This window comes from Scardinius erythrophthalmus, assembly GCF_964197995.2.
Source record: "Scardinius erythrophthalmus genome assembly, chromosome: 15".
NCBI lineage: Eukaryota > Metazoa > Chordata > Actinopteri > Cypriniformes > Leuciscidae > Scardinius > Scardinius erythrophthalmus.
The window spans coordinates 19091561-19104608 of NC_138235.1; the positions used below are offsets into that span (position 1 = coordinate 19091561).

Consider the following 13048-nt stretch of genomic DNA (forward strand, 5'->3'; position numbering starts at 1 on the left):
TAAATCAGACTGCCCCAGTGGCATTAATGTAGAGAATATTATCTTGTGTTTGAATTAAATAAAAATTCGAAAGTATATACAATATGTGCAAATATTTATGTAATAATAACTCTTATATACTGCTCCATGACAGTCATATATAAATGTAACAGTTGCAATAATGTAATACTTTGTAATAATAATAAATAAAAACACTTCAGAGATCAAAGTTATATGAAATACTCTGAAATGAGGTTGTAATATCCCCATAGTGATGTCCACCCAAAAATTAAAACCCTATCATCATTTCCTTACCTTCATGAACACAAGATAGTGATAGTTTTTTTTCATACATACATGGAAGTATGTTCTCCCCGATGGTGTTTTGGTTCCTAACATTCTGCAAAATATCTTCTTTTGTGTTCTATTTTGAACATAAGCGCGAGAAAATTATGATAGAATTTTTTTTTTTTTTTATACTTTATTTTTAAAGGTTTTACATTTTTTTTTCATATAAACCAAAATGAACATAAAGTAACAAACAGATAGACCGACCAATGAAATGAAACATTATAATGTAAAGCCAAAATACAATGAAACATGTTCCTTAGACACCTGTTAAATGAGATATTTGTATATATTTTATAATATAAATGGCATCTACTTATCAAAGAAAGTTTTCCATTTCCTCCAGTAACTTTCCCCTTTTTCCGAAGCATGCCTTAATGAAAAGGTCAGTTTCTCCATGTTGTATATTTCGTTTGTAATTTCTATCCACTGCGATGAGGTAGGAGGGTCTATGTTCAGCCATTTACGTGTAATGGCCTTCTTGCTTGCTGCTTTTAAATGATAGAATTTTAATTTTTGCGTGGACTATAACTTTAAACAGAAGAAACAGCTTATCAGCGTAAAAACTGGTCGCAGTTGAGTGAGTGAACCATGTCTAATGTAGCGCTAGTGGTAATTCATGGTGCTGAATGAGAGGGCACCTGCCTTCACCACATCTAACCTCTCAGCGAGTTCCCAGAGGAGCACAAAAGGATTTCCGACTGTGCTGGGCAGGAGGGCGCTGGCTCTTGTTTCTGGCTTCCTCTTTCAGGACTTTTCAATGGCAGAGGAGATGGGGGTTCACCAATGATTCAAGACTCTTAATGCTTGATCAAGGCTATACACAGAGCCCATACATTCACTTTTATTTAAACACTTTACTGAGCAGGGCGGAGAGGGAGACTTCAGTTACATTCATCTATCTCAGCTTGTTGTTTTTGGTCTATTTCTGTGTGTAATTAGGTTGCACTTAAGTATAACAGGCTCTTCGTGGAGACATTGACAATATGCTTGAAGTTGACTGCTTAGTGTATTGCAGAGAATTCAAGAATTCATTTCAAGTTATATTTTGAACAGTTTTGGTATGTTTCAGTCCTTGGATTTGTTTGGCTGATTGTCGTTGTAAGAGCGTTGATGTACAGTCCAACGGTGCTGGGGTTTGTATCGCCTGTCCGTGTTTGCACGTTCCAGAAAGACTTTCAGTCTGTGTATTAGTAGAATTAGAGGATTTGTTCTTTCTGCAGGTTACATCAATACGCCAGTATGTGGCAGCATGTGCCTGTCTTTATGAGTGAGTCATTGAATTATTAATTCTACTGATTTGTTCAGAAACACTGATTCATTCTGGAATTAAACAAGTGACGGTCTTTCTGAGTGAGTCATTAAAATAATAAATTCAACTGATTTGTTAAAAAACACTGATTCATTCTGGAATGAATCAAGTAACGGTCTTTGAGTGAATCATTGAATCATTCAATCAATCATTCTACTGATTTGTTCAAAAACACAGATCCTTCTGAAAAACAGTGAAAAACATTCCATCTCCCCTTTTCCTTTGTGATCTTCAAATACTAAACCTACTGTAAGTGAAAAGCCACACATGGAAGTACCTAAAAGTGTTCACTTTGTTTCATTTATTCTGGAGAGCCATGGGAACTCCCCTTGAGTCCTGTGTGTGTGTGTGTGTGTGTGTGTGTGTGTGTGTGTGTGTGTGTGTGTGTGTGTGTGTGTGTGTGTGTGTTTGTGTTTGTGTTTGTGTGTGTGTGTGTGTGTGTGTGTGTTTGTGTTTGTGTGTGTGTGTGTGTGTGTGTGTGTGTGTGTGTGTGTGTGTGTGTGTGTTCTAGAGCAGATGGGAGAAACACAGATAGGACACTCTGACTATACTCTGAGATATCTAATTAGACTCTGGACAGCATCTGGTAGACAGAAAACACCCACCACTTTTTCCCAGAGACTCACAGGACCAGCCAAGAGTAGAACCAGCAGGTTAAACACTGAACTACCAACAATTAGCCACTTGACCTCCCAGTTTAGGAAAGAAAAGCACAGATAGCCCACTCCCTCTGATCTTCCCATGTCATTCCAAAGGGACTATAATTATAAAAATGCCTGGTCAGGATAATGATGCTGATGATGGAAGCAAGATAATACCTGAAGTAGCTTTTAGAATTAAGTTAAATAGACACATGGAAAAGTCAGGTTAAGTCACAAGGAGAGCTAAGACGTAACATTTAATTACGCTTGGAATTCACAAATCCCACCACTTCTACCTTACCTCACACCCTATAGCAAGTATTCCCAAATCCAGTCCTGGTCCTCAGATGAAAACATACAGTATATTCCTGTAATGCTCAAATTATCCCAGACTAATAGTAGTGCTTTTGCAGGAGGGGAGGATGGGATAGGCATGCAGAGCAGGTGTGAACAGATGACCACCCTTCAAACTCATCTAACCCCCTCTCTCTTATGCCTTAGGGCTGATAATACACACACACCTACACACACACACACACAAACACACACACACACACACACACACACACACACACACACACACACACACACACACACACACACACACACACACACACACACACACACACACACACACACACACACACACACACACACACACACACACACACACACACACACACACACACACACACAAACACACACACACACACAGACTCAAATCTTAGCTGCCCATCCAGCATTCCCAGGAAATGAAGTGTGATTATACATGTCATCGGTGACATCCCTCTGTCTCGAAGCTGAGAACTGATGAACAGCGTGTCTTTCTCCATACATTACTAAAGTCCACAGGAATGAGGTTAGCCCACATGAGCCCAAGAGCTCTCTTGTCTGCGAGGGCTTATGGCAGCATAGATGCCTTTCAGCCGCACTGGGTTGGTGAAGCACACCTGTTTGTGAATGTTGACATTTTTTATGGGGTGTTTGCACCTCTGGACACTTTTATAGCATGTGGTTTAACAGTTTAAATGTAGTATTTAGGAGCAGACTGTTACATTTGACTAAGTGTGCTTACGGTCAATTCAGTCATGGGTACGTTTAGATGCTCATGGCTTAACGCAGGCTTTAACTTTAAATGGCACTGTCCTCTTAAAATATAAAAGTGGCTATATATTTTAATGTATAAAGAGCCATTTACAATACAGCACGTATTTGAAATAGAAATGTTTTGCAAATATTTATAAAAAAAAATAAAAAATTCCACTTGCCCCAAACTTTTGAAAGGTAGTGTATACTGTGTGCAGTAGTAAATGTGATATTATGAACACATGTTGTTTTCAACATGCTTTTTGGACAAAAATATAATATTGGAATATAATGTGGAAATTTTTTTCTTCGTATCAAGTTAACGATGTATGCCCAATATTACAATATAAGAGAAACATTTTCAGTTCAGTTCAGTTCAGATATATTTTATGGCACATTTTATAGGATTACCTTTATTTCGTTTTTTTCTTGTGACCCCCCGAGGGACTTCGAGGGACTTTTGAGTTTTAACGACATAAGGGTTCGTATAAAAATGACATAATTAAAAATGTTGGTTTAACTATACCTTTAAGCTCCTTGAGCTGCAGTTATAAAACATTCAGGGCGAACACTGTCCTCTTGTCCTTTTTTCGGTCTGTCTGCACAGTTGCATCAGCGTGGAGGAAAGCTATGCAGGCCTTTTCTTCAGTGCTGTATGTTTTGTCGTAGTGTGGGATTTTGAGTGCAGATTACCAGTGTCTGCTCATGTTCACACTTGCCCAGATGCTTACAGTAGCCAGATTTCAGCTATAAATAAGAGTGTTCAACAGAAAAGTGTGTCAGGACACAAATTTATGCACCGAATCTTCAATTGCATGGCTTGGACACATATTTAGCTTACTTTATTCTTTCTCTGTTGCCTCTATCTGCTCTTGTCCTTTCAGTCTCTTATCCTAACTTAGTATTTTGTCTTCTCTTACTGGCATCATTGCCTTGAGGAGACAAATATGTGTTTTAAAATACCTTATCTGTACCCACGTGCTTCTTGACTTCAAGTCTTTACTCGTTTTGTTGGGGTCTTCCATAGACAGATAGCCTATGGGCCCTATTTTAACGATCTGAAACGCAAGTATCAAGCGCGAAACGCAAGTAACTTTGTGGCCGGATCTTGGGCGCTGTTGCTATTATACTGGCGGGATAAATGACTCTTGCAACCGACGCAAATCTAAAATGGGTTGGTCTGAAGTAGCTTCATTATTCATAGGTGTGGTTTTATTTGGGCACAATCAGAGCGACATCTCACATTCCCTTTAAGAGCAGGTGCGCTTATGCGTTCCATGGCGGATTGCTATTATAACGGCGGATTTGCCAGGCGCACACCAGGAGCGGTTCACAGACGAGGAGAACGACGTTCTCGTCAGGGCCATAAAAGACAGAGAAGTGACATTGGGGATGGAGAAACACACCCAAATTAGCTTCGGTTAAACCAGCGAATGATAATTTGGGTAAATGTGTAAGCTAGATTTATGCCTATTTTTCGTCTGTTAATATTTTTCCTTGTAATAATGTATGGTTTTCTAAAAATGAAAACTGCTGCGTCTGTGTCTAGATGAGATAAGCAAAGTGAATGCGTGTTGTGCACACGCTACATTGATTATGGCCAAGCATGCGCCCTTAAAATAGCATATGAATAACATGCACAACGCGCCACTGACTTTAGACTAGGTTTCTCCTGGTCAGTGGCGGAATTGTTTTCTAAACCTGCAAAATAGCACCAGGGAACGTTTGCGCCGGAACACGCCTCCTCTTTGCGCTGAACCGCCCCTGGGAGTGCAAGTTCATTCCCTAATTTACCGACGTGCGTCTGTGGAGGGAAAAGTCCGCTGTGCGTGGGTGCAAAATAGGAATGATACATGCGTCGGTGTACAAAGTCAATTGCGCTGGGTGCAAGATAGGGCCCTATATGTTCTTTCCTAAAGATGTTTTTCCTGTGCATAATAAGTGGTGTTATATCTTCATTACAATTGCTCATACTTTAGGTTAGGAATTTGAAGAAAGTGATCAGATTTGCAATTTTTTGCCTGTGTTTGTCTAAGCACCCCCTAAAAATAAATAAATAAATAAATAAAAATTCCCATGGATGGCTGGAATATTATAGTAACTTGAAAGTGGGTTCTTTTGACTTGAGCCAGTAAGCAACTCGCCTTAGCAACAACTCAGAATACATTTGCAACAAGAAATGCTCTTGTGGTTCATTTTTGTGTTTGGAAAGAGAGAAAGTATCCAGTGACTCATGTCCTGAGGTTACATGTACCGGTGTTGTAGTGTGATATGCTTTGAGAGGTGATAGACTGTCTGTGCTGTTTCTTGTGACTCTGTAGCTGTGAATTGATGGCAGTAAACACAGCTCTCACAGGCATGTCTGGAATGGACTGTATGGGTGGGGTCCGTTTGCCCTGATCAGATTTTGTCTCTAGGGGGCAACAGCTGTGTTTGATCTTTGAACTCTGGAGTGACCCATCATAGTTTCATTTTACTAAACCATGTACATACCAGTTAACGATGTAACAGGATTTATGACATGTGCCGGGACTCCAGGTGTGAAGGGACGCGTGCAGCTGTTACGGCATCCCCCGTTGCCGTGGTAATCCCTCCTCCTCCTGCTCTCCTCATAAGCATGCCATTATTCTCAAGCCTGTCTGGCGCTCCGAAGTCTGACCGACTGAGGTTGTGAGACAATCCATTCCTGCCGAGCAGCACCAGTGTCTTTACACAGACCGCCGCTTGCATCATGATAGGATGTGGTATAAAGATAAAAAATGTGATGGAAGGAAGAAGAGGATAGGAGGAGGGAGAGAGGGAACAAGTGAAGCTTATAGGGATTGAGTGGGTGCGCAACCCAGTGTTCATTACTATAGTACTCTGTTAGGCTCATTCACACCAAGTATAAGTTTCTTGCACAAAAAAACATATATAGTCCAACATAAAGTTTTAAAATAAAATAATTTCTCTCTATTAACTGTAAACTGTTGATTTACTGGGTCACACTTTATATTAGGTGTTTTTAACTACTATGTAGTCACTTAAGTACATTGTATGTATTGCGTTCATGTTGTATTGCAAAGCACTTTTGCTGCTATCGAGGTGGGATACGGGTAAGGTCAGGGACAGGTTTGGTGGTATAGGTAGATTTAAGAGTGAGTTAAGCAGGAAGGGAAGGATCAACAGTGTAACTATAGATGTAATTACATAATTATAATAATAATATAATAATAATTATTATATTATAAGTACTTTATAATTATTATAATATAATTAATTATAGTGTACATTATGAATAGCCTTGTAATGCATTATACATAAAGACTTTAAGTAAAGTGTTACCGAAAAAATATGTAGGTGTAGGTAGGGAAAAGCTTATACTAGATGAGGGTGAGGGAAATGGAATGAACATACTTTATACGTACATACATTCACTTTGAAGCATGTTCAGACATGCACAGATCACCTCACCATCACCAATGCTGTTCACTTATACCTACAACAGGCTTCTGTACAGTCAAAAAGAGTTTAAATAAATGTTTCTCAATATGCCCCACATAACACATGACAACTTATTCCAGAATGAAACAACTTAGACAACTGAATCAGGTAACAGCCCTTTGGAAATATCAACCCAAGTTTAGTTTTATCTTTTGTTTAACAACGTTTCATTTCCATGTCCTTTTTCCCAGTTGACAAAGCTGTTGCCTGTTTCTCAGGTGCTTAATGATTGGCCAAGGGATTCACAGTCCCCAAACCTGTGTGTTTCCACACTTATCACTGTGGCAACACAAAGAGGAATTTGTGCAATCATTAAACACAAGGAATCTGGACACAGACTTGTATTATACATTTCATACACACTTACCTCATGCTGCAGCAAACACAGCCCAACCCAACCAAATAAAGAGCTTTTCCCAGTAAGTAGCCACCTAGAAACTACTCACAACACCCTAGCAACCCCAAACCATCCAGAAGACACTAGCACCAAGTAGCAAGCACTTACAACCACTCAAAGCAACCATAGCTTCAACGCAGTTAGGTTTTTTTTTTGTTTTTTTTTGCTGTGGCAACCACAATTTTTTCATCAGAAAGAATAAAAATGTACATCTAAATCTGCATTTTTCCTACATTTTAATTATCTCTCCAGTTTTTGTTCCTTTTTAATAAAAAATGTATATCATTTGAAATTTGGTGACCTCAGAGACAGGTTTTGGATGGTTTAAAGCTGTTTAGTTAACCCTAAAGGCATTACAGCCCATAAGACGTTGGGATGGGTCCATATGGTTAGATATAATCTCATGCTCATATAAAACGTCCTGCCTCTTGACAGAAGCATGTTGCATCTCTCATCATGGTCCTAGTAAATGTCAAATGCAGACTCACGCACACACACACACACACACACACACACACACACACACACACACACACACACACACACACACACACACACACACACACACACACACACACACACACACACACACACACACAGTCTGAAGTTCAGGTTCATTCACGCCCCTGTGACCAGCGGGCCGTCTGGCAGATGGAAGAAAGAGCATCTGATCCCCATTTCAAAGAGCCCACCTTTCCACCTCGCTAGTCCCGTCAGATATTTCCACAGATGTGTTTTTGTTCTGTTTATCTGTGAGGAGGCTTGCGTTGACAAAAGCCCCTGATGTGGCTGAAGTGCTTCTTTGTAGCAGTGGGGCTTTTGGGTTGCGTTGCATTGCATTGAGGGGTTGTGGAAGTTAGTATAGATGGTGGGGGATGGTTTTGTGTGTGTGTGTGTGTGTGTGTGTGTGTGTGTGTGTGTGTGTGTGTGTGTGTGTGTGTGTGTGTGTGTGTGTGTGTGTGTGTGTGTGTGTGTGTGTGTGTGTGTGTGTGTGTGTGTGTGTGTGTGTTGAAGGGGATACTGTGTTGTCAGAGCTGAGGGGCTTAGACAGGAAGTAGATGGATGTTTAAGCATTAAGCCTTTGGCTTTCCTAAGGAAGACACTTTTCCAGTAAGATTAAATGAAGAATGTCTGATATTTATAATAGGATGCCTAATAATAGGATTATTCTTATTGTTTAATATTTATTAAACTTATACAGAACAGCTGTTGCCATGAGATTGTGCCATGGTGTTTTGAGAGTGGTAGAGATAGCATAAAGAACACAAATGAATGTCAGGTGGTTATCACATAAGACTAAAATGGGCCACGGAGATTAGAGCTGATCAGCTGAGTTTTGGCTTTCGTCAGAAATGTTATCTCCCTGTAAACAAATTTTAAAGAAATATTTTTTTCTTAATTCCATGATCCATGATTTTCCATGATTCCATGTTCTTCAGACAAGAATGATAAAGTTAAAGTATAAATCTATTATGTATCTGGTAATGCACTCAGAAATTACACCTCTTTTATCATTTCTGAATTAAAATCTATTTTTAAATACTTTTTTCTAGTTCAACATGATTTTTAGTTTTAGTATTGTTATATTATTGATTTTTTTTAAACACCGGTAATCTGACAAATGTAAGTCAATGTGTCAGTCAAAATGTGGCACAAAATAATTTTGTCGTTACGTGACATAACCATTAAACAGGAAAATATTTCACAGACTGTGACTAAATGCCCAGATCAGTAGGCCTATGTAAAACAAAATATATATATAATATTATATCATTTATATAATTATATATATAATTATAAAATATATATTATTATTTAACTAAATTGTTTATGTTATTTAAGATTAAACTAGGCTGTATTTTTAAAAATTGAGTTGAAATGCCAAATGCCAAATTGATTATACTTACAAATGTAGTAGTTGTATATACTTACAAACAGTATTAATCTCCACATTAACTTAGCATGAGATCGTTTAAAAGTCATGATGTCATTCCTTCCTCCTTTCTTTCTCTCTGGGGCAGAAATACTGTATGTTGATTGAGTCATGCTAATGGAGTTAGTTCAGGGAAAACAGTCCAGTTATGTCCATGTCTTTGATTAAGTCACTGTGTTGGAGAACATCTGTGAACCTCGAAGACGTTATCAATCTATCAGTCATATAAAAGACAGAGACAGGATTGATATTGATATGTGATGACTTTATGTGAAAAGGAAGTTTAAGGTGGTGGTGATGTCATCGCCTCCATTAAAGTATAGAAAGAGCTTCAGTCTTCAGCTCCAGTGGATGCATGTATAACCAAGGTTAAACTAAAATATTGTACAGTGTTAGGGTCGGTTCATTGTCACCAATTTGTTAGATTTTTGGCCATTGCTGATATTGATAGAGCAAGATGGCTGATGGCTAATATTCAGTAATGCAGATATAAATTATAGAGTTTATGCAAATAAGACATTATTCATATTGTGAACTTATATTGAATTATTTTCATTCTTCACAGCTTTTCCATGTTGCATACGTGCTCATCAAGTTTGCCAACTCGCCCCGGCCGGACCTGTGGGTTCTGGAGCGCTCCATTGACTTTGGGAAAACATACCAGCCATGGAAGTTCTTCGCCTGTGAGTAACCGAAATTAGCTTTTTATCACTGTTCTTGGGCCCTATCTTACACCCGGCGCAATGCAGCGCATTGCTAGTTGAGTAATGTGCGCCTATAGGCGGGTCCACAACGCGCGTACACTCTGCTTATTAAACACACAGGGACGCACAGCAGTGCACAAACATGCCAAATATTTAAAATAAAAGGATTATAATGTAAAAGATTATTATTGTGTACATAAAGATATGGTGGAATCCGGCCGAAGATGTTCTGCTTGCGCACTTTTACCTCGCGCACAAGAAGATCCGTTTGCGCTCTGGAGATGCGTTCGGTCTTTCCACTATTAAATTCCGTCATGTAAATAAATAGCGAATCTGCCATGGCGCACGTGCAACTGGCATTTAAAGGGAATGGGAGATGAGACTCTGATTGGTTTAACGCACGTAAATCCCAAAACACACCCATTACTCATTAAGAGAATAGGGACAATCCTTTTAGACCATGCGCCTGGCACGCCGACCATTTTTCCCGTCATTAAACTAGCAAAAGTGGATTCGGACACGCCCTAAGTGAACTTGCGCCCTGCGCTTTAGACCATGCGCTTAGATCATTAAAATAGGGCCCCTTATGTGTTATGTTCACTTCCAGTTTTCAACATAGTAATGAAAACAGCTTCATGAACATTGTGTGGCCTTCAATGATTGAAAAGAATGCAAGTGTGGGTTAAGTGAGAAAGGTCAGGTTTTGGACAGCTCTTTCTGTTCTCTGGATCTAGGGTTTGCAAACACACATATTGTGTTGTTTTGTTTGTCACTGAAGGCCATCAGTAGTGTAGGTGTACAATCCTGGCAACAATAACTACACCCATCACATTTGGAGGTTTGACATTATCAGCATAATGAAATGTAATTTTCAGTTGTTTTGCTAAACTCACAGTCCATCAACCCACAATTGCCTCCATGACTCCGTACAAAACAAAGACGCTAGAGAAAGATGGAGAGAACCTTTTGTGACAGATTGCTGTGTGTCGTATACTTTATAAGTAGCTTATTTCATAGATACTCTAATATTCAGTCTAGAGTCAGCCTTGCATTCAGAAGAACAAGAGCTTGATAATAATTGTTTATTTTGTTAGGGAAAAATGGCCACATAACTTAAGATGATGTTCTATATTATGAGTAATGTTCAGATTGAAATATAATATTGGTGTAACAAAGAAACATTAAGCAATGGACTTACCTGCTAATACTAGTTGGAAAACTAAATGTTAACAATCAACAGCTATACATTGGAACAATTTTAACCGGTACTTCTAGTTAAGTTCAGGTTTACAAATGTTACAAGTAATGTTATGAATAATTGATTATATATAATTATGTTTATATTAATTTACTAATTTATATTAAATAGAGTTATATTTATACTGTTCATTTATATTCATTTAAATAATATTTATATTGTTTTTATGTATTAGTTCATATTACACTTACAACACTTTTCTTTTCTCTCACTGTGACATTCCTAAATGGAATTAGTTAAAGATACTAATAATCTTAATAAAACTTAATATTAATAATAAAACTTAAAGATATCAAGAATCAAACCAAAGTCAACTACTAATCAAAGTTCACAAATTTATTTACTATTTCGGAAAGTTGCGATAGTCTGTAGGGCGGTACTTGTTTGGATGGTTGTGGTTTGCTATTGGTCAATCTCATGTGAGTGACAGGTTGCCCCGCCCTCACGCGAGTAAACACATCATCAGAGAAGAGAAGAGATGAGCTGCAAGAGGGAGGGGAAGTTATTTTGATTAAAGATTTTGAGGGCACATTAATTAAAAAAAAATGTGTACGGATAAATCATTTATAATCAATACGGCAATATTCTATGAACAAATCAAGAATTGTCCATTTTGATTTCATGGTGACTTTAAATAGATTGTCCTGACCAGTGTCTAACATTTTCTCAACTGATTTTGTACATTGTCTCTGTTTTTGCTCCAGCCTCTAAGAGAGACTGTATCGAGCGGTTTGGCAAGAGGACGATCGAGCGGATCAACCATGATGACGATATCATCTGCACAACAGAGTACTCGCGGATTGTCCCTTTGGAGAATGGAGAGGTACGGACCCAGACAAACTCTGTCTCAACACTCTTGCAGATGCACTTGTATACTTTTAGTACTTTTAGAGACACTAGATATCATTGTGAAGTCGGACTTTTGCCATTGTTAAATCACTCTCACACACGTTCAGATTGTGGTGTCTCTGGTGAACGGACGACCGGGCGCCATGAACTTCTCCTACTCTCCTGTTCTGAGGGAGTTCACCAAAGCCACCAACATCCGCCTGCGCTTCCTGCGCACCAACACACTGCTGGGTCACCTGATGGGCAAAGCCCTGAGAGACCCCACAGTCACACGAAGAGTAAGATAGACCCCTCTTCATTGTTTTGAATAGACAAAAATGACAAACAAAGCTCCAATACAAAACCATAAATTATTCCAACTATACATTTTCTGCATTTATTCTTCAGTATTACTACAGTATTAAAGACATCAGTATTGGAGGAAGATGCGTGTGTAATGGCCACGCTGAGGCCTGTAACGCTCAAGACCCCAATGACCCGTACAAGTAAGTGACCTTCAAGAATATTTTAATTTGCTTTATTTATAGGATTTAAAAGTCACCAGTCAGAATGATTTCTGAAGGATCATGTGACTGAAGACTGGAATAATGATGCTGACAATTCAACTTTGATCACAGGAATAAATAAACTTCAAAATATATGAAAATAGAAAATAGTTATTTTAAATTGTAATTGTATTTCCTAATATTTGATCAAATAAATGCAGCCTTGGTGAGCATAAGAGACTTCTCTCAAAAACATTAAAAAAAACCTCCTGTTTTGCCAACTCTCTTCCTGCCTTATCCATCAATTGTAAAGATATCATCAGTTGTCAAATGTTGTTGCTACACTGTTGCAAATATGCAAATTTTTCACTGATTTGTCCATACGTCTCCACATTAGCTGGGGGCCAATTCTTTCTGTAAATGTGCTCGTGTGGCATAGAAGGAGGCTTAAATCATACTTGTTCATAATCTGCTCTTTCCTGTGCCTAGAGGGGGTTAAAATTACCTTTAGTTTCCACCTGCACTGCAGACCACTAACACAGGCACATACATGCTGCCCTGACGCTTTTCTCT

General features: G+C 38.6%; 1 protein-coding gene across 3 annotated transcripts in view; it reads left to right on the forward strand.

The window, feature by feature from the left end:
• lama5 (laminin, alpha 5) overlaps nt 1-13048 on the forward strand; it is an 87411-nt gene that overhangs the window by 18684 nt on the left and 55679 nt on the right. For all 3 annotated transcript variants that reach the window (XM_081387308.1, XM_081387309.1, XM_081387310.1), the window contains exons 3-6: nt 9745-9862; nt 11846-11964; nt 12098-12268; nt 12378-12475. In XM_081387308.1, coding sequence (XP_081243434.1) covers nt 9745-9862; nt 11846-11964; nt 12098-12268; nt 12378-12475 — 506 coding nt within the window. The remainder of the gene's footprint in view (nt 1-9744; nt 9863-11845; nt 11965-12097; nt 12269-12377; nt 12476-13048) is intronic.